At 39.1% G+C, this 23,046-nt stretch overlaps 2 protein-coding genes across 2 annotated transcripts; both read left to right on the top strand.

Annotated features, from left to right (window-relative positions):
• Positions 1 to 1,416: 1,416 nt before the first annotated feature.
• Positions 1,417 to 4,003, top strand: LOC139445822 (perlustrin-like). Its single transcript, XM_071227049.1, has 3 exons — positions 1,417 to 1,779; positions 2,883 to 2,998; positions 3,391 to 4,003. The coding sequence occupies exons 1-3, from the start codon at positions 1,580 to 1,582 to the stop codon at positions 3,519 to 3,521; spliced, it is 447 nt and encodes a 148-aa protein (XP_071083150.1). The 5' UTR covers positions 1,417 to 1,579; the 3' UTR covers positions 3,522 to 4,003.
• Positions 4,004 to 9,270: 5,267 nt separating this feature from the next.
• On the top strand, positions 9,271 to 17,001 carry LOC139446309 (putative per-hexamer repeat protein 5). Its single transcript, XM_071227658.1, has 3 exons — positions 9,271 to 9,495; positions 15,275 to 15,390; positions 15,749 to 17,001. The coding sequence occupies exons 1-3, from the start codon at positions 9,296 to 9,298 to the stop codon at positions 16,999 to 17,001; spliced, it is 1,569 nt and encodes a 522-aa protein (XP_071083759.1). The 5' UTR covers positions 9,271 to 9,295.
• Positions 17,002 to 23,046: the final 6,045 nt, after the last annotated feature.

The following is a 23,046-nucleotide window of genomic DNA, read 5'->3' on the forward strand; positions in this document are numbered from 1 at the left end:
GAAACATCTGAAACATTGCAAGCCAAATAGTAGCAATGTGATCAGTGCCTTAGACTTGTGCTTCGACCTGGGTTGTGGCTGAAATTTCTCTTCACTTCAACTCATACATCAGCTTACAGGTTGATCATTTCTAAACACATGTTATGTGTGTAATTTGATTGTGATGACCTTTCAGTTCGACGTCCTCTTGAATCTGCAGCTTACGTATTTTCGGCACCTACTCTGAAATCACGGAATTCATGAAGCTGAAATAATTGATCACAAGAATGACGGGTTATATGAAAATGTCCCTTCTTATCAACAATCCCATGAAATGTTAAGGTAATTCGTAAACCCCTCTTTCAACTGTCGTTGTTGTCGATCCGCTGCAATTGTGAGAACTTACCGAGAGATATTTGAAAGCATGTACACAAATGGCCGCCTACCCAGCTGTTTAAGTTTGTTCACATGTGAATGTACTTTGACCATGTTAAACCGCCTGTCGGAAACTGTTAATTTGATCATGGAGCTAGAACAGGAAAGTGGTTCCGAAAATACGTCACTTTTATTGGACGATTTTGTTCACCCGATAAATTGATTGCGCAATTGGTCTTTCGTTCAGCACCATACGAACTGGTGAGCTGATATATATCCGAATCGAAATAAATTGGTATGTCTGTTTCGAAATTAAATTATTATGAGGTCGCCGTTAAGTATTAGGGATAAAGTTGGCAGCTGTGGACATCAACATTAATTCGCTCAATTTCAACACTCAGTAGACATTACATCGACAAATGCAACAGTGCCTAGACTATCCGTCATCCATGTTGCCATTGGTGTGAACAACGTCAGTCCTTCAACACCTGTTGTGACCAGTTTACATTAATAATGAAGCTTGAGTTTACTTCCCATGCAATTGTCATTTCCATTGTAGTTTAACTCTGTTAGATTTTTATGCGACAAGATACGAGAATGACGACGCCTGCTGTTTATCGCCTTCAGAAGCTCCCATAACTATAAAGTGATAATTCAAAATAGGCGCTGTTATAATTAAAGTAGTGACATCAATACAAAAATAGCATACAATGAAAACTAGTATCGAATAATGCTATAAAGAGATACATAATTATGCTTGCAATCAAATAATAACAAAAAAGTTATAAAAATACAATTAACTAACAACTAACATTCAGCAATTCAAATTGAAGTTCAGGTCGCAGGTAATTTAATTTCTAGTGTGTTAAAAATGTACAAACTATATATTTTTCAATGAAGGTTTAAGCTTAGCACGTGTTAAACGTGCTTCTGTGAAAATGAATGGAACTTTGAAAAGTCACCAATATGCCCATCGTTTATGTTAACTATTGCTTCTGGTCAGATCACCCTAGTGGTGGGCTGGGACTCGGTTGTCAATTGTGTCATATGCGCGCGGCACCAACTGTAGCATCAAGACAGATGTAGCCTTCTTGCTAGACTGACGCCATAAAATGCCAATACATTGACAGGCGACGCATCCAAAGTTACATATCTAACAACTTGTGACAACTGAACTCATTCAGCTAACCTCTCAGCTAACATATAGCAGAAGATTTCAGGAACAATGAGCCGTGTCTTCTTGGTGGTGGTATTCGTAATCGGTGTGATCTTCGTGAACGAATCCAAGGGCCTGTCTTGCCTTCCATGTAGAAAAGTCAAGTGCGCGGTCCCAAAGTGTCCACCATGCGAACGCATCAAAGACGTGTGTGGTTGCTGTGACATCTGTGGTCAGAAACTCGGGGAGTATTGCTCTGCATTTAACCAGTGAGTATTTTGGGGTTTTAAACAATAATTTCGGATCACTCATCGCACAGGAACGACTAAAATTGCAATGGTGCTTCTGAGTAGCCTAGAGGTTAAAGGTTTTACGCTCATCACACCCCGGTTCGATTCCCCATATTGTGCAATGCTTTAAGCTGATATATCTAGCGTCCCCCGGCGTTGTTGTCGTATTGTGACGTACCCCAATACCCACTTACTCCTCCCCAAAATGTTCACACGATGAAATATATTCACACATACGTAACCTTCCAATATCAAGTGGGACGTCTCTGCTATTGAACACTGATGCTTATATTGCCTACATAAGATTGACCGTCTTGTAATAGAAATGAACACTGGATAAGAGTGAGTGAGTGAGTGAGTATGGTTTTACGCCGCTTTTAGCAATATTCCAGCAATATCACGGCGGGGGACACCAGAAATGGGCATCACACATTGTACCCATGTCGGGAATCGAACCCGGGTCTTCGGCGTGACGAGCGAACGCTTTAACCACCAGGCTACCCGACCGCCCCACATTGGATAAGAAAGTGAATTTAGTTAACGTTTCAATTTTTTTTATAAATAGACCGCGTATCATTCTGATATATTGTCTCATGATACATGTACGTGAACAAAGTATCATGATACATTATCGTAAAGTGACTTAAGGGATCACACAATACATCCTCAGTTGCATACTCCCTATGGAGTTGAGAATGCAAACTGACCTGTCGACCAGTGTACTTATGACAAGCACTATGAGCATACGTTGTGTGACCCCTCGGGAAGATCCGTGTTAGAATAGATCTTCAACAGCCCATGCTGTGGCAAGAGGCGACAAACAGGATCCGGTGGTCGGGTTCGATGCATGTCATCCTATCCAAATTGCGTAGATCGATGCTCACGATGTCTATCGAATCGAATATTCCATATCGTCGTCATATACCTGGAATATTCCTGATCATGAGTGCACCATTATATTGGCGAATGAATGCAAATTACATTTATACAATTTTGAAAAAAAAACCACACGAAACTCTTTTTATTATTGCATGTTTGGTCAAGATATTTGTCATATGTGACCATGTCCCTTTCTGAAACAGGTGCATGGACGACTTATGGTGCATACAGATGGACGGTGACAAAGTATCTGCACGGCAGAGACTGGACTGGCGTGATTGGTTCTCAGGTGTGTGCGGAATTCTGGAGACAGAGCATGGTAAGTTATAGTAAAATAGAAACTCTAATGCCGAGAGGGTCAAGGGGACGCCAATCGTCTAATTAAGGCACCATAATTCACTGTGCAAAGTGGCGTCCTTTGGCACGACAGAAACCTGTGATCGTGGGTTCGAATCCTGATTCGCCCCGATGATGTGTCTAGGTTTCTCAGCACCAAAGCCGTGTTCATTGGTTTTCCCAAAGTGGTAAACATTTGAGACTGCATCACTTCGGGCTTTCCTCCCGTATTAAACTACAATACTGTTCAAAGCGGCGCTAAGGCGATCTCACTCATTCACCTACACCTGTAAAATACAAATACTCTTAAATTCAAACTGAACATGAACAAGATAGGTGTGTTATATTTGTTTCATTGTCGTCTTTCATTCACAGAGGATCCTTCAACCACAGAGACTGTTGGAACCACCACAGGGTCTGGTACAACCACAGGGTCTGGAACCACCACAGAGTCTGGAACCACCATAGAGTCTGGAACCACCACAACGCCTGGAATCACCACATAGGATGTTGGAACCACAGAGACTGTTAGAACCACAGAGAAAGTTAACAGTAAACATTAATCAGTCGTGTGTCATGAGGTTTGTGATACAACGATAAATATATCAAATCATATGCTATCAATATTCGGATCACAGTGTTTAGACTGAGCAAATAGAACTTCTTTTATTACCCTCATGGTTTGAAATAACCAGAAAGTTAATAGAAATCAAATGCGCCCTTAGGCAGCTATCACTTCACGCGTACCAGTATATTTTTAACGTCATCCGTAGACATTGTTGACATCATTTGAATCTTATTGTGACGTAAGTTCGGAATGACGTCACACTAGAAACGATACTCGCCATTCGATAATTCTGGTTTTCTATGATGTCAGCCACGATAAGTGTTTTGTACTGAAGTGGAACTGAAAAGGATTAAGAAATAATGGGTAATAAAGAAACTATTGCATTTCCATGTGTGTCATACTGATTTTACGAAACTAGTAGGATGTGATTCGATTCGGTATGGTATTTGAGTTTTATGGAGAGTTGTACCATTAAAGGTCTATTTGCGCCGAAAACAAAATGGATATAAGTAAGAGCAAAAGTACCATTTGGAAATGTGTTGATTTGACTAACGGTCGGTTCGTATATGTGTGGGATTCTTCACGGGTCTGTCTGACAACGGTGACTTGACCTACCATTGTACCCGACGGCGTTGAGTCTTTGAGTATAGGTCTCATAACGGTATTTCAAATACGTGCAGTTTTATGCGTGAGGACAACCAACCTTTAACGTAGTTTATAGACATTTTCCACATTGATGAATACCATTTATTGGTTGATTGTTTTTTTATGTTAAATGTCGCACTCGGCAATATTCCAGCTATAAAATATGCTCGTTTGCCAGTGTTTCTGCGTATCCACTTCATTATGACGAATATCCTGGGCCCATTAGCTCCAACAACATTGATTCGAGCCCGATTAGAAACTCACAACGCTAAAAATAGGCCGTCCAATCAAATGACTCTTACGAGCGAGAGACGTTGTATGCTGCTAGGAGTTAGGAGCGAGGGTGGTGATGACGTCACTTCCGATACGAAGCTATCAATCATACTAATCATAATAATTTGGAGATATAATACACTGGGTGGAGGACGTCTATATGACAGCGTTCTGTAAATAAATCTGGACCAGACAATCCAATGATTGACATCACGAGCATCGATACAAATAACTGGGATACGACTATCGCATCCATTAGTCTGCTGAACCCGGAATTCCAACAGGGAGGAGACCCGTGAAGACCCGGGATGGAATAGGTCTTCAGCAACCCATGCTTGTCGTAAAAGGCGAATATGCTTGTCGTAAGAGTCGACGAACGGGATCGGTTGGACAGGCTCGATGACTTGGTTGATGCATGTCATCGATCCAAATTTCGTGGATCGATGCTCATGATGTCAATCACTGGATTGTCTGGTCCAGACTCGCTTAATTACAGACCGCCGTCATATAGCTGGACTATTGCTGAGTGCGGTGTAAAACAAGAAACAAACAAACAAACCCACTGGGATGATTGAAACCATTGCCATGGGTAAAGTAACGACGGACCTATTATCGCGGGTTCGGTGTAGATTTACATTCTATATTGCACCTAAGATGGTTTCTTGGAAATATTACACGTAAAACGAATCAGACTGTTATAAATGAAGTGTCAGATGGAACAGGTGTTTCCTTATGACACAGGATTATCCCGTTGTACTTTAGATGGCACGAGAACGTTAAGTTGATGTGATATCGCCGTGCCTCTTCTTCATGAAAGATCAGTGTTATTTGTTTGGACTCCTAAGACTCCTAGAAACCTAAGATTGTGGGTTCGAATCCCGGTTCGCCCCGATAATGTTTCTAGGTTTGTCAGCACCATACCCGTGCTCGTGGGTTTCACCGAAGTGGTAAACGACTGAGACCTGCATCACTTCGGGCTTTCCTCCCACATTAAGCTGACACGTCGCGATATGACTGGAATAGTGTTAAAAGCGGCGTTAAACCCAACTCACTCACTCACTCAGTTCATAGCGTCGCGTCATTCACGGAAGATTCAATTATATGAACCGTCAACTAGTCTCGATTATCCTTTCTCTACAGTAGACAATCCTTTAAAATACAAATTTATTCAAACCTGGCAAAGCGATATAGGAAATTGTTTAAAATGTATATACAATAAAGTCATTAAGAAGATACTCGTTTCTGAAGAATATAGTTCCTTATAATATTCGTTATTAGTATTTCGAACGTCTAATCCTGTCCCCACCTCGTTGGAATTTGTCCTCTATCCACCATCTATTCAATTGTAACGCCTTTGGAAATTCTTAATATATTCCGTGTAATTATTAATAGCCCAAGCTGTAAAAATACAAGAAAGAGTCTACACGTATTGCACTCGTAATCGTAACGGCCATTGTGACCATTTTATCATCGCTTTGTGATTGATATTAATGTATTGTCGTAACTGCTTTCGGGCGTCCAGAGCGACCCTAATACAGTTACTAAATGCATTGCCGTTCCTGGTCCTCGTGGTCAATTACGCCAAGACATTGCCACTCGCCTTGTCCGCTTCAGCTCAGCTCCGTCAAGGAATGATTGGTCTAACGACACTTACTCCAAGTTGTCTCTATCAGCATTCAAACACGCATAATAAAGAAACGCAACACCCGCTTTAAACTCACATAGTTTTACTTACTCTCATCAAATCTATCAATACAAGACAGGATCAGACCGGCCAGACTCGTCACTAACTGGGGAAACTTAGAACGATCGGGATTCGACTCGATCGATTGCAAACCGCGCTCTCTGCTCCTCATGTTAAAGTATCATTTAATAGTGTTCGGGTCTGGCCTGTCTCTGTCTCTGTCACATGTCACAATACCTCATTTTGATTCGTTAAACGTTAGATCTGACCATGAACTTATGTGTGTTGTAATCGGAAAAATACAGGAGCCTACGTGCCATATTGCTCATCTCTCTATTGATTTTGTGACTCGCATCTGAAAGCTCCAAATGAAATATACCTTGAAACTCTCTTTTTGTTTGATTAACTAATGGACGATAACCAGGAACCAATCCAATGATAAACATGAAATGTCAAAAATACCCTTGTGATAAACGTGAAATGTCTTTTATCTATTGATTCCTTTCAAACTAAAAGTTCTGTCACAAACTATATCTAATGCAACTCCTCATTGCAGCTATAACGGTTTTATTTGTTACCATTTTCTAATGTTTTTGAGATGCTTTTTTAACCTTATAACAGTATGCTCTTGTACTACCGTAGGTGGTTTGTTTTGTTTGTTTGTTGTTCAACGCCGCACTCAGCAATAGTCCAGCTATATAACGGCGGTCTGTAAATAATCGAGTCTGGACTAGACAATCCAGTGATTGACATCATGAGCATCGATCATCGCATTTGGGACACGATGACATGCATCAACCTGACCTCCCGATCCCATTAGTCGCCTTTTACGACAAGCCTAATCGCCTTTTATGTCAAGCATGGGTTGCTGAAGACTGATTTGAGAATAAAGAACTGTGAATTGGTAATCCAACACTGTAGTCTCAATATGACAACTGTTCTGTTTGAGGAACTGAAACTTTGCAAGCAAAATAGTAGCAACGTGATAAGAGACCTGGATTGTGGCAGCAAATTCAAACTGACATAATGACTCTTTACTTCATCTCATACATCAACTTACACGTAGATCCTTTCGATACACATGTTATGTGTGTAATTTGATTGTGATGACCTTTCAATTCGACGTCCTTTTGAATCTACGGCTGACGTATTTTCGGCATCTACTCTGAAATCACGGAATTCATGAAGCCGAAATAATTGATCCAAACAAGGTACCCATACAATTTCCACACACACACACACACACACACGCACGCACGCACGCACGCACGCACGCACGCACGCACGCACGCACGCACGCACGCACACACACACACACGCAAACGTACATACATACACAGACATATATAATTTGTTCAATAAAAGTGTTAATGTGTGTGCAAAATGTCCCTTCTAATCAACACTCCTATGAAAGGGTTAGGTCATTCGTAAACCCCACTTTCAGTTGTCAATCCGCTGCAATTGAGCAGCAATTTACCCGAGGACATTTGAAAACATGTATATAAATGGCCATCTATTTGACTGTTAAAGTTTGTACACAGATGCATGTACTTTGTCCCAGTTCCAGAAGGAATCAAACCGCCTGTCAGAAAGGACGCCTGTCATAAACTGATAATTTGATCATGAGTGAGTGAGTGAGTATGGTTTTACGCCGCTTTTAGCAATATTCCAGCAATATCACGGCGGGGGACACCACAAATGGGCTTCACACATTGTACCCATGTCGGGAATCTAACCCGGGTCTTTGATCATGAAGCTATAGCATGTAAGGGGTTCAGAAAATATGTCACTTATAATTGACGATTGTATTCCCCCCTATAGTGAGTGAGTGAGTTGGGTTTAACGCCGCTTTTAACCGTATTCCAGTCATATCACGGCGTGTCAACTTAATGTGGGAGGAAAGCCCGAAGTGATGCAGGTCTCAGACGTTCACCACTTCGGTGAAACCCACGGGCACGGGTATGGTGCTGTCAAACCTAGAAACATAATCGGGGCGAACCGGGATTCGAACCCACAATCATAGGTTTCTGGCGTTCCCTAGGGACGCAACTCTGCACAGTGAATCGCGGCGCCTTAGACGACTGGAGCACCCGTGCCCCCTGTATTCCCTCCGATAAATTGATTGCGCCTTTGGTCTTTCATTCAGCGCTATAAGAACGAATCGTAAATAAATTGGTGTCTCTGTTACGGATTCAACTATTTGGAGGTCGCCGTTAAACATCATGAATATAGTTGCCAGCTGTCGACATCAACATTAATTCGCTCAATCTCCACACCCTGTAGACATAACACCGACAATTGCAACAGTGTCTAGACTATCTGGTATCCATGTTGCCTTTGGAGTGAACAACGTCAGTCCTTCAATACCTGTTGTGACCAGTACACATCAATAATGAAGCGTGATGTTTACTTTCCATGCATTTGTCCTTTCCATTGTGACTGAACGCTATTAGATTTTACTACGAGAATGACGACGCCTGCTGTGTATGGCCTTCAGTAGCTCTCATAACTATAAAGTGATAATCTACGTAGGCGCTGTTGTGACATCAATACAAAAGTAGCATACAATGAAAACTAGTATTGAATAATGCTATAAAAAGATACATAATTATGCTTGTAATCAATTAATAACAAAAAGTTATAAAAATACAATAAACTCATAACAAATACAGCCAATATTCAACAATTCAAATTGAAGTCCAGGATCGCAGGTAATTAAATTTCTGGCAGTGTAATAAATTGTACAAACTATATATTTTCAATAAAGGTTAAAGCTTGGCATGTGTTAAACGTGTTTCGTTGAAAATAAATGGAACTTTGAATTTTCACCAATATGCCCATCGTTTATATTAACTACTGCTTCTGCCCAGATCACCCGACTGGTGGGCTTGGACTCGGTGACAACTGTGTCATATGGGCGTGGCACCAACTGTAGCATCAGACAACTGCTCTTGCTTGACTGACACGGTCCATCATATATTTCTTCTTGTAAGATGCCATAAAATGCCAATAAATTGACATGTGACGTATCCATATATCTAACAACTTGTGACAACTAAACGCATTCACCTACACTCTTAGCTGAGATATAGCAGAACATTTCAGGAACAATGAGCCGTGTCTTCTTGGTGGTGGTATTCGTAATCGTTGTGGTCTTCGTGAACGAATCCAAGGGCCTGTCTTGCCTTCCATGTAGAAAAGTCAAGTGCGCGGTCCCAAAGTGTTCACCATGCGAACGCATCAAAGACGTGTGTGGTTGCTGCTACATTTGTGGTCGGAAACTCGGGGAGTGTTGTTCTGCATTTAACCAGTGAGTATTTCGGGGTTTTAAACAATAATTTCGGATCACTCAACGACTAAAATTGCAATGGTGCTTCTGAGTAGCCTAGAGGTTAAAGTTGTTACACTCATCATACCGAAAGCCCCGGTTCGATTCCCCATATTGTGCAATGCTTTAAGCTGATATATCTAGCGTCACCCGGCGTTGTTGTCGTATTGTGGCGTAAACCAATACCCACTTACTCCTCCCCAAAATGTTCACACGATGAAATGTATTCACACATATGTAACCTTCCAATTTGAAGTGTTACGTCTCTGTTAATGAACAACGATGCTTATATTGCCTACATAAGATTGACCGTCTTAAAATAGAAATGAACATTGGATAAGAATGTGAATTTAGTTAACGTTTCTATTTTTATAAATAGACCGCGTATCATTCTGAAATAATGACTCATGATACATGTACGTGAACAAAGTATCATGATACATTATCGTAAAGTGACTTAAGGGATCACACAATACATCCTCAGTTGCATACTCCCTATGGAGTTGAGAATGCAAACTGACCTGTTGACCAGTGTACTTATGACGAGCACCATGAGCATACTTCGGTACTGCCGGTACCAGCATTTCTGATGGCATGCCCGTATTCGTGAACTAGTTCTGCTTTCGAAATGCGCGACCGCCAAAGCTAACTCTGTAGATGGGACAAAGTATACTCTACACGCTTGGTTGTCACCGTTGTTGACAGTCGAAAAGTTTACTTATTTCGGAAAAATATGATCGGTTATTTGTCATTCCGGCAAGGTTTATTTGTTCCTGACTGACAACTGACAACCATAGGACCGTTCGTAAAGGTATGTGTTCTTTTCTTTCCGTTTAAAATAATTTTAAAAACCAGTGCAATACTATCGTTCAGAAGTGTATTTGTAGTTTCAGTGGACAGTGTTTCATGATTACGGAGGATGTGTTACATGTTTCTGTAATGATTATTTATGAAGATGTAACTGCGATTAGGTAGGCCACATGACCCAACTTACCATGGTATTCTGGTATCTGACGGCATGAGCAGTGTCATGGAAGCCGTGCCTTTTATAGTTTCAATAGGCATGATTTGGAGGATGAAATTTGGAAAATCTATGCTATGAATATATTTTTAAACATGAAATTTATTTTGATATACTCTATTGATTTACTTTTTAGTAATTATAGTACCTAATAAACCAGTCATATGTTTGAAACTTAAAATTACATATCCATTATATTTGGTCATATTTACTGTCACACACCTTTAATAAAGTATATTATTCTCTTTTATGAAATTTGATAGTTTAGTAGAAACTTATTTTTATTTTTTTATGAAGAAGGGTTCATGCAGTGTAGAAAGCATGTGCATAAATTGTTATGTTAATATCAAAATTAGTTTGTATATTAAATGTGAATAGATATAATAATGCAGATGTACTATTTCTTGCACTTTGGTAGGCTTGCACTAAAGTTTTGCTCTCATCTACCTGTGCAGGATGACGGAAATTAAGAAAAGACCCCCACACACTCAAAAAGGGTTAATTGAAATTATTAAAAGTTTAATTACTCTACTTTGGATAAATGACAGTCATTACTGCATGCCAACAAACTTTCTTAGCCCTGCCTGTAAGTATATTTATCCCCAAAATAATTATCCCAATTAAATAAATGTCCTCTCAACATGCAACAAATATGAATATATGTGAAACTTCTATTATAAATATGTAAAATAAAAGTGTCACAAATCACTCGATAGTTAATCAAATAACCATGAACCAAAATCAATACATTATATTGATGACTATAATTTGGTATTATAAATAAATATATCAAACCCTAACCTGTAAAACATCTATATCCCTTAATTTCGAAATCCATTCGAATATACATTATCAAGGTCAAAATGAAAGTATGTCAGTCAATCAGTCAGTCAATTTATGTTATTTTACTTGCATAGTTCATTTAAGGACCTCTTAATCTTAAGTGGTTTCAGGTTTGTGCAAAAAGTAACTGCCGTTAGTATTCCATATGGATATTCACAGTGATATACTTATTTATCAACTTATGTAAATATTATTTGTTAAGTGCATTGATGAATTAAACTGGTGTTGGACAATGGTAATTTTACACTGTGCATGTACTTGATGTCTTAGTTCTATGGTAAGTCCCCATGGTCCCTGGTATGGTGTTCTCCCTTTAGTTACTGACGATCTCTAGCCCATTTTTATAATGTGTTGTTCAGAGTAGTCACATTTTTATGATAACATGCTAGTTTTAAATCTGTATCTGTGATAGACTAGTACTTTTACTGTCCTTTGTTGACAGATTTTAATATCTATGTGAATGTATTATTACTGTATAATTTAATTTAGTCACTATATGGCTGAAATATTGCCGATGTGACTTTAAATCTTAACTCACTCACTCACTCTTAGTTCTATGTTGTTGCTCGGTAAACCATGTGCTGAACATGAATGGATTTTTTTCTTGGTTATGCAGGAGTGAATGTCTGGTGTACAGCAACCAAAAGATGTAGCAACATCCAACAACTTCAAGTCAGAAGTGGCCAAAATGCAAGACAAATACACCGAATTGTGGATGCGATCACCAATGACATGTAAATAAATGAAGTGTAAAGTTATTCTGAGGGAAGAAATAAAAAGTGTGTTACACCTCGTCAGCAATTTAATTGTTCTAAATTGATTGATAGCATGGGCAAGATGAATGGTGATTAACGGTGGTGTTTTTATTAATGTTTCTGGTTGTGAGGTTCAAACGATTAAAGTAAAAGAAATTGCCAGCAGTCCAAAACATTAATACATTCAACTTATCACTAAGTGAACACTGATAAACACAATTTAGTACAACGATATTGACTTGATGCAGGGATAGAAACAATAACACCTATTTTTCATATATTTTGGTATTCAAATATTCTGCCAATATATCCAAGTTAAACAAATGAGGTGACTGATATTTCACATTTTCCAGTATCCGTTTGGACCAATCTGTTTTAAGATTACTGGTCAAGAGTAATGTGGATTGGCTATTGTCCAATGAATCAGTGTATTTGCATGCTGAACCCTTATACAGCCAATGCAATAACAAGACATGTTGATATTTCAACAAAGAATTAATTTCATAAAGCAACAACTGCTATGCCATTGGTAAAGTTTAATTTTCATTGGTAGGCATCTGTTGTATTTTCTAGGAGGATTTTGACCCATAAACTGAAAACCTATTATCATACATTCAATGTGCATTGTTATGATATTATATTCAATATCAATTCAGTATCATGGCTGATACCACCCATATTAAAATAACTTTTCCCCCGTTATCCCCTCTTAAAAAACAATAAATAAGCTCTAAGTAATAAGTAATTTTACTCCCAGGTCATGATTACTCTCAAAATATTAAACATTCTAGGCAAATATTCCCAAAAGCCAAGCCTGAACAAACAACACTAACACAATGACAGCTGCAAGGAAACCATTCTCACGCTTGGCCATCAAACATACGGGCAATTAGCGTAAATAATATTAAAATAAGGAAGGAATCTCACACTGAAAAAACATGGACAGGGGATTTAATGTGCACAGTTATATTATTTATCTCTGTCTACTCACAGTTCCTGCTCAAAACGTCATTTGAAACAAACGAAGCGTTTTCAGGTGAGGCTTTTATTTACGTAGGTTACATTAATTAAAAAAACAAAAAACATAATTCCAGCGCATGATTTTTTAGGAAAGGGTATGGGCACTCACATTTTTAAAATGCGCATTTATGTCTAAAATCAAGAGCTCGCATTATTTTCATGTTGCATTAAATTCCTGTTTTACAGTAATTGTGCCAGTGTGAATTTGAATATTTTAAACAGCATGCACTGTTACTCGTGTCAGTATATAGATTCACACTGGACTTCATATGAGAGTCCCAAGATGTTCTGCAACACCATGTTGATGACAAGTAGGTCCTATTCCAGCAAGTGTCCAGTGTACATGGTGTATTCTGATGGTCACGGAAATCCTTTACAGAACCAGTACTTCAGAGAGGACTTAAATATGTTTACAACTCAACAAGAGTTGTTCTTTCATCGGCAATGTATTGCTTGACCACAAAATGTTCAAAGAAATACGAAGATCTGTTACAGTCCGAGATGCTCTTGAGGTGCAGTTATGCCTGGCAGCAAAGGTAATCCTGGTGATACATATGCATCTACTCGGGAGTAGGATTAGGAAATCGTTCTCCCCTCAAACATGGAAATCTGGTCTAACTGCAAAAGATAAGTAACTCTTATGAGAACATATAACATATACTTCTAAAATACCAACAATTTCTTACATACAATGCCTACATTAAGATATAATCTTAATACATTATGCATGTACATTGTATCTTCCTCAACCGAATATGCTAAACAAATGCTAAATGGGTTTTTTAATGATGATCCAGGCTATTCACATACAGAATGCATTTAAGTGAGGTAACTTTTCAGAAAAAACTCAACAATTTACATTGCCTACATGCATATAACAAGCCTTATGACTATAGTTTGTGTCAACTCCCTGGTACCATAAATATAATTCTGTGACGTTCCTTATCAGAGCTGGAATTTAATAATGGAAAAAGGCTCTGGATAGATGTAATGGAAATGTGCAACAACATTGTAAGATGCATAAACCGGGAGCATATTGCAATTGCTAATACCTCCTTTTTTTGCCAATAAATCACAAATTTAATTGAACGAGTCACAGCACGATTTTTATGCTCATATTTCAACGCCATCATCACTGTACGTGTGTTGATTAACCTACCAGTATTTACTTATCAACACTGACAGTTCTACCAGCCTAACATAAGTGCGAGAAGAGTGAAAACTTACCTCAATATTTATGAATAGGTAGTGGCCAGTTTGACATCGATCATGACACTGGAACTGCTTTGAGAAGCCAACCCTTGCTATTCATGCTACCTATCCCGAGTGTTTTAATGCCTGTAACAATGTCATGTTTTTTCTAAGTTACACCAGTGTGTTCCGAATATGATTCGCCGAGCCCTATCCGACATAACACTGCTGTCGCCATTGCCGCAAGACGTCGTTTGTCACCGGAAGTACTAAATAACGTAAGCTCTCGCGCAGTCCCGTAACCTACTTACGCCCCTTATCCACCCTAGGTTGCATACTTCCAATGGAGTTGAGAATGCAAACTGACCTGTTGAGTGATTGATCATGAGTGAGTTGGGTTTAACGCCGCTTTTAACAGTATTCCAGTTATATCGCGGCGTGTCAGCTTAATGTGGGAGGAAAGCCCGAAGTGATGCAGGTCTCAGACGTTTACCACTTCGGTGAAACCAACGAACACGGGTATGGTGCTGACAAACCTAGAAACATAATCGGGGTGACATGTTGACCGGTGTACTTATGACAAGCACTATGAGCATACGTTGTGTGACCCCGCGGGAAGATCCGGGTTAGAATAGATCTTCAACAACCCATGCTGTGGCAAGAGGCGACTAATGGGATCCGGTGGTCGGGTTCGATGACGTGGTTGATGCATGTCATCCTATCCAAATGGCGTAGATCGATGCTCACGATGTCAATCGAATCGAATATTCCATATCGTCGTCATATAGCTGGAATATTGCTGAGTGCGCCGTTATATTGGCAAGTGAATTACATGGACACAATTGTGAAAAAAGCAACCCGAAAATCGTTTTGATATTACATGTTAGGTCAAGATATTTGTCATATGTGACCATGTCCCTTTCTGAAACAGGTGCATGGACGACTTATGGTGCATACAGATGGATGGTAACAAAGTATCTGCACGGCGGAGACTGGTCTGGCATGATTGGTTCACAGGTGTGTGCGGAATTCTGGAGACAGAGTATGGTAAGTTATAGTAAAATAGAAACTCTAATGCCGAGAGGGTCAAGGGGACGCCAATCGTCTAATTAAGGCACCGTAATTCCCTGTGCAAAGTGGCGTCCTTTGGCATGACAGAAACCTGTGATCGTGGGTTCGAATCCTGATTCGCCTCGATGATGTGTCTAGGTTTCTGGTGTGTGGTAAACATTTGAGACTGCATCACTTCGGGCTTTCCTCCCGTATTAAACTACAATACTGTTCAAAGCGGCGCTAAAGCCTACACCTGTACAATACAAATACTGTTAATATCGCCGAAAGATCAAACTGAACATAAACATGATAGGTGTGTTATATTTGTTTCATTGTCATCTTTCATTCACAGAGGATCCTTCAACCACAGAGACTATTGGAACCACCACAGGGTCTGGAACCACCACAGGGTCTGGAACCACCACAGAGTCTGGAACCACCATAGAGTCTGGAACCACCAAAACGTCTGGAGCCACCACAGAGTCTGGAACCACCAAAACGTCTGGAACCATCAAAACGTCTGGAACCACCACAGAGTCTGGAACCACCACAGAGTCTGGAACCACCAAAACGTCTGGAGCCACCACAGAGTCTGGAACCACCAAAACGTCTGGAACCACCACAGAGTCTGGAACCACCACAGAGTCTGGAACCACCACAACGCCTGAAACCACCGAAGGGTCTGGAACCACCACAGAGTCTGGAACCACCAAAACGTCTGGAACCACCACAGAGTCTGGAACCACCAAAACGTCTGGAACCACCACAGAGTCTGGAACCACCACAGAATCTGAAACCACCAAAACGTCTGGAACCACCACAGAGTCTGGAACCACCAAAACGTCTGGAACCACCACAGAGTCTGGAACCACCACAGAGTCTGGAACCACCACAGAGTCTGGAACCACCACAACGTCTGGAACCACCACAACGTCTGGAACCACCACAGAGTCTGGAACCACCAAAAAGTCTGGAACCACCACAGAGTCTGGAACCACCAAAACGTCTGGAGCCACCACAGAGTCTGGAACCACCACAACGTCTGGAACCACCACAGAGTCTGGAACCACCAAAACGTCTGGAGCCACCACAGAGTCTGGAACCACCTCAGAGTCTGGAACCACCACAGAGTCTGGAAACACCGAAGGGCCTGGAACCACCACAGAGTCTGGAACCACCACAGAGTCTGGAACCACCACAACGTCTGGAACCACCACAGAGTCTGGAACTACCAAAACGTCTGGAACCACCACAGAGTCTGGAACCACCGAAGAGTCTGGAATCACCACAGAGTCTGGAACCACCACAACGTCTGGAACCACCACAGAGTCTGGAACCACCAAAACGTCTGGAGCCACCACAGAGTCTGGAACCACCTCAGAGTCTGGAACCACCACAGAGTCTGGAAACACCGAAGGGCCTGGAACCACCACAGAGTCTGGAACCACCACAGAGTCTGGAACCACCAAAACGTCTGGAAACACCGAAGGGTCTGGAACCACCACAGAGTCTGGAACTACCAAAACGTCTGGAACCACCACAGAGTCTGGAACCACCGAAGAGTCTGGAATCACCACAGAGTCTGGAACCGCCACAACGCCTTGAACCACCACAGAGTCTGGAACCACCACAACGCATGGAACGACCGAAGGGTCTGGAACCACCACAGAGTCTGGAACCGCCACAACGTCTGGAACCACCACAGAGTCTGGAACCACCTCAACGCATGGAACGACCGAAGGGTCTGGAACCACCACAGAGTCTGGAACCACCGAAACGAGTGGAACCACCAAAACGTCTGGAACAACCACAGAGTCTGGAACCACCACAACGCCTGGAACCACCACATAGGATGTTGGAACCACAGAGAAAATTAACAGTAAACATTAATCAGTCGTGTGTCATGAGGTTTGTGATACAACGATGAATATATCAAATCATATGCTATCAATATTCGGATCACAGTGTTTAGACTGAGCAAATAGAACTTCTTTTATTACCCACATGGTTTGAAATAACCAGAAAGTTAATAGAAATCGAATGCGCCCTTAAGCAGCTATCACTGCACGCGTACCAGTATATTGTTAACTTCATGCAGAGACATTGTTGGCGTCATTTGAATCTTATTGAATCTTATCCTAGAAATGTTATACGACATTCGATAATTCTGGTTTTCTATGATGTTGGTCATAATAAGTGGGTTTTTTTCTGAAGTGGAGCTGAAAAGGATTAAGAAATTATGGGTAATAAAGAAATAATTGCATTTCAATTTGTGTCGTACTGATTATACGAAACTAATGTGTGTGATTCGATGTGATGTGGTATGGTATTTGAATTTTAGGGCGACTTGTACCAATAAAGGTCTATTTGCGCCGAAAACAAAATGGATTTAAGTAAGAGCAAAGCACCTCATGGAAATCTGACGATTTGAATCAACACGTAACTAATATTTTAAAACCGACAGTAAACACTATTTCATTTCTCAAAAGAAAGTATTCATTCCCCCAAAAGCAGATCAGACAAAAACGAAGAAGGAAAATCATAGATTTGTTTAACATGCAATCAAAATACAATGTATGGATCTATTAGCCTTCTATAACATAATACATCTGAAAATTAATTAAGCACCATCCATAGTTTCATAAATTTGTCAATTTACTTTCGGCCTAGTGCAAAATGCGTTCGGGACAACAGTTTCCAACGTTATATTCAGCAATAGACCGATCCAGTACCGACCGATAAGCCCCGCCCACAAAATGCCGTCCTCGTTTTAGGCGTTAGGGGGGACAACCACTGGCTATTCGTTTTGCGCGTTACAGACGGCAAAACTGGATTGCGCGGGCGATGTATTTTGCTCAGAATATTTCTGTACCAGTCGTGTGTCAAAAATATCTCTAGAGAGTTATATATCATCTGTTTTGGGTTCTATTTAAGGTGTCAAATTGTATATGGGGAGTGAGAATAAGTCATATGTCTAATGTAATGGCTTATCGGTCAATGAGCAAGTCACCATGGCTGAACGTTAGAAACGTGCACAACTTCGAAGCACTCATGTCAGGCAGAGCATAATATATTTATATTTATATTTATATAGCATGTCAATAATATATTATTCGTCCGAGGGCGGGGTAACTAAATTTTGTTTTTACCTTCCATCGTGATTTAAGTGTACAGAAAGTACTGGAAACCATGAACACAAGCACATGTTACAAATCATGTGGATATCTATAAATAGATTTCAACAGTTACATTGCACACGTTTAATGTCTTGAGCTCTAAGTATAACCAAAATAACCTGAAAGTTATAGAGTTAGTGGGTCTCTTTAATGAATAAACATAAAAGCATAGTTGATAAAATCATAGCAGTACATATCACCCCCCCCCCCCCCCCCCCCCCCCCCCACACACACACACACACACACACCGATACATTGAATTTTATTACATAATATATGAATCATAAAATATATTTTATTTGGGCATCAGGGCACGTCGGGGTAGGGCACGTCACTAGCGATAAATCTAGACCTGCTCAGGAGGCTGATATTCAGCTCCAAATCTGTAGCAGATGTCCCTCTTCAAAAGTTGTAACATATCTACGCCATCCTAAAATAATGCAGAATGTAAGGAAATTATACGTCATTGTTTTTTCCCCCAATCTGTTTGCCGAAGGGCAATGCCTGGTCACAGTCAATCACTCGGATCCATGCTCGAGAAAAGGGAAACCTGCGATGGCAATAGTATCTGAAGACAGGGTCTGCAGTTCTTCCCATCTATTAACTTGCATTGATAAAATATACAACACAAATTAAAATTCATATATGATCTGTTATTCAAAAGACTTATCATGAATCCAAGAATTATTATTAATAACAACTAAACATGTAAATTAAGTACAACAAATATCTCATAAGGAAGAGAATTAATGGATGTCAACTTCTTATTTATGAGGAAAACCATCATCCTTAAATTCTTTTCCTCATGTGTATCACTTCTAAATGCCATCCAAAGACTTAAATATGTCATAAGTTCAAAGCTTTAATCCACCAAATTACATACTGGCATCATGACTGTTACCTAGTAAGAAGATTTGTCTTTTATTGCTCCACAAATCACATGGCTGAATGACATAACACTAAACAATATGTATTTCATTTTACAAATCACATGTAAAGTGACAAGTATTACTTATGCATGAAGCAACATACATTTAAATGAAAACATCAGGTTGCTGGACACCTGGAGTTCATTAGATAATTAAACATCTATCCCAAGTGTCCTTCACAAATACTGGTGTGAACGTAACTTTCCTTAAATAATAAGAATACACACAAACATGAATTCAGACCAGTTCCTTTTCTAGGATACTGACTAATTGTCATCCATAATGTCCTAAAATTGTTCTTTAATTTGGTAAAGTCATATCAAAAGATAAAAACCCAACTTCAAAATGTCCTGAAGACAGCAAAATCACTGTGAAGTCAATATGAAGCTCATTCTCAACATAACCATAATCAAAACTTGAACAATATATAAATAACCAACATCCTTAATAAACACTAGATCTTGCTCAGTTATCAAATGCTGACAATCTCCTCAAATTATGGTATAGATTACATTTTGGGTTAAATACATTTCAATATTCACCACAGCTATATATGAAATGTATTAAGAATTATATTATTTATTCTGAATCAGATTTGATCAAGCACTCTGGATAGTGTCACATCAGGGTGTGACAAAGAGATACTGCCTTTGTTTTTACAAATTCTTTGCATCTTGAAATAAGTATCATGTGTGATGAATCTGGCAATCACTTTCAACACTATCTTTTTTTAAAATATATTATTTAAAAAGAAATAATATTATATCCTATAGAAAGAGCAAACAAGCTAAGTTTTACACCAGGTGGGTGTTGTACCATCAAACATTTAGTGTTTGTTAGTTAGTGCAATTAAATCATATTAATCTGACTTTTGTACGGCATCAATTAAATAACTAGTTGGAATAATTATAACTTACTTGATTAGATTATAATTTATATCATTACTTGACCATGTTACTCATAAAAAAATCTTGCTATTATTTCCAGTAAATTAATTAAAATGACTTGACACTCATATAATCGTTTTTAACAGTTATATTGTTCAGTAAACTTCCACTACCAGTGAATATGTTATGCTGCAAACAATTATAAACCAATAATTGACTTATAATAACTAAGATGGGTTTTCTATTTCAATCTGTCAAAATATTTCAGTAATTTACTTCCTTCTCACGAAAGTTTCCTTTTCTTTCTACCCTTGAAGAGATGCTTCGATTTCACAAGAATAGTAATTCAAAACTGCATGGATCCTGTTTCTTCATAGAAATGCTGAAATAGTCAAGGCATGATTTAATGGGAACTTATATGAATTAAATTGAAAGATTTTGTGGGAAAAAACCCCATTGACAATGATTATATTTTTGTGTTTAAAGAATTATCATGACAGAGTAATTTGCAATATTATGATCGATTAATCGTCATTTTGAAACTAAATCATATCTAAAAATCTGTAACAAAATAAATCATATCTAAGAGAGAGGAATAGAATTTCCACCAAATTGTACTAAATAATAGAAGATTTTCTGCTCTAACTGAAATCAGACCACTGTCATATTTGTTTGCAGTGTGCCACGGCCGTCTCGCGTGTCACATTTCAGCAATATGACCTGCTAACTCAATGCCCGATAGGGTCGAGGTTGCATATTTATGGATGACAGATGTGCAGTGATGAAACCAGGTGTTCGCAAAATATAGGTCATATAAAGTTACATGTCAGGGCTTGTGTAGTAATGGTGATCATGGATCAAGTAAATCTAGAAATATTAGCCTTATGGGTACACAGCTTGTGTATACGGCACACACCCAAACCATTAAGCAAGTGATATAACAGAAAGTCAATAGAACTATAATATATATGAATCGAGTTTGTAAAAAATAATGCAGTTACTATTTCAGAGAAACTTTATTCAAACGGTTAAGACCTACTGATACGAGTGATTTCCAAATCATATGCAGAGTGTCATGGATTAACTCTAAGTATAAAAAAAAGAACAAAAAGGTCAAAATATGCATGAATGATGTTAATAAAGTAGCAAAATACGACCACAACATGTGTACGTTAACGTTCTTTGTCCTGACTGAAACAAATGTTATCATGTATGTTTGTGTTATTAGGGTGAAGAACGGGGTGTTTTGTTTATATAAAACAAACTATTTTGACCAATTCACACTGGTGATTTCACGATAATTGATCTCATTTGTAAAATATGTTGAAATGTGTGTGTGTGTTGGGTTTAACGCCGCTTTTAACAGTATTCCAGTTATATCACGGCGTTGTTGAAATGTAGAGAGAGATGTTTATGTTTTGTCAAATGCACAAGCCTCCATGCTAAAAACATAATACGTGTTCAAAACATCCAGCTTTATTAAGCTCATGAGTCACATTAAAGTGCATGTGTATTCATTGTGAAATAATAATTAAAAAAATACATAATTCTAATAAATAAATAGATAAATGAATAAATAAATAAACTGGTATAATATACTGATAATAATAATGACATTTAGCTAAGATATTACATATTAAGATCAATTTATCTAAACTCAAAACATTTTTAAAAATCTCTATTAATAGCAAAAGCTTCTAGTAAAAGATCAAAACGTAAGTCATTTGAAAAGTTAAATTCGATTAAGAAATGACATTCATCTCTAACATAAGTAGGGGGAGCATCGTGTTCTTTAGAGTATATACAATATTTAAATACATCTTCTTTGAGACTAAGGTGTGGGAGGCTCTGAGTATCGGCCGGTCTCAATATGCAGTGGTAGATTACCGCATCTAAACGAGGCTAAAATTCTTCTGTGATCCCTAAATCTAACATTCTTGACATAAAAGATCGACATCAGGAAAACATTTATAAGTTCTATAAGTACGTAATTTGTTCCCGTTTGGTTTATTTCTGTCACACCATACAGCGGCAAACCATTTATCGTTATCATCAGCAGTGAGAACATTTCTAACATTGGCAATGCACTGTTTAATGGTCAAACCTAACATCAATAAGAAGTCCAAATTACATTCTGAATGACAAAAAGCATTGATTAAAATATTGGTTTGTTTATTTCATGGACAAGCAAATACTTATGTCTTTGTCTAACATCGTACCGACGGTTATGTTTAGAAATGAGTGAGTGAGTATGGTTTTACGCCACTTTTAGCAAATTTCCAGCAATATCACAGCGGGGAACGCCAGAAATGGGCTTCACACATTGTACCCATGTCGGGAATCGAATTCGGGCCTTCGGCGTGACGAGCAAACGCTTTAACCAATAGGCTGCCCGATCGACCCTGTTAAGAAAGAAAGAACGAGGGTATTTCTTTGACAAAAATAATTCAACGAAGAGCCAACGCGCAAATACAACCAACTACACCTGTATCGAAATGAAACAGGTGGTTGAATGTGCAGAGATGAGGCTACAACACTTGATGCACATGGTGAACAAGTTCATGTTGATAGGGGGTTTCAGTGACGTTTATTTGGAGGAAATTGTTTGAGGGAAACAATACAAGGCTAGAGTGACGTTACGACAATTATGTCGGCACA

This window comes from Haliotis cracherodii, unplaced genomic scaffold (assembly GCF_022045235.1).
Source record: "Haliotis cracherodii isolate W230 unplaced genomic scaffold, xgHalCrac1.p SCAF_6, whole genome shotgun sequence".
NCBI classification, from domain to species: domain Eukaryota; kingdom Metazoa; phylum Mollusca; class Gastropoda; order Lepetellida; family Haliotidae; genus Haliotis; species Haliotis cracherodii.

Bases quoted from the DNA above. Each gene is read 5' to 3' on its own strand.
- LOC139445822 (XM_071227049.1), top strand. From the start codon at position 1,580: ATGAGCCGTGTCTTCTTGGTGGTGGTATTCGTAATCGGTGTGATCTTC. The intron at 1,780-2,882 runs GTGAGTATTTTG...TTTCTGAAACAG, and splicing joins TATTGCTCTGCATTTAACCA to GTGCATGGACGACTTATGGT. The intron at 2,999-3,390 runs GTAAGTTATAGT...TTTCATTCACAG, and splicing joins AATTCTGGAGACAGAGCATG to AGGATCCTTCAACCACAGAG.
- LOC139446309 (XM_071227658.1), top strand. From the start codon at position 9,296: ATGAGCCGTGTCTTCTTGGTGGTGGTATTCGTAATCGTTGTGGTCTTC. The intron at 9,496-15,274 runs GTGAGTATTTCG...TTTCTGAAACAG, and splicing joins TGTTGTTCTGCATTTAACCA to GTGCATGGACGACTTATGGT. The intron at 15,391-15,748 runs GTAAGTTATAGT...TTTCATTCACAG, and splicing joins AATTCTGGAGACAGAGTATG to AGGATCCTTCAACCACAGAG.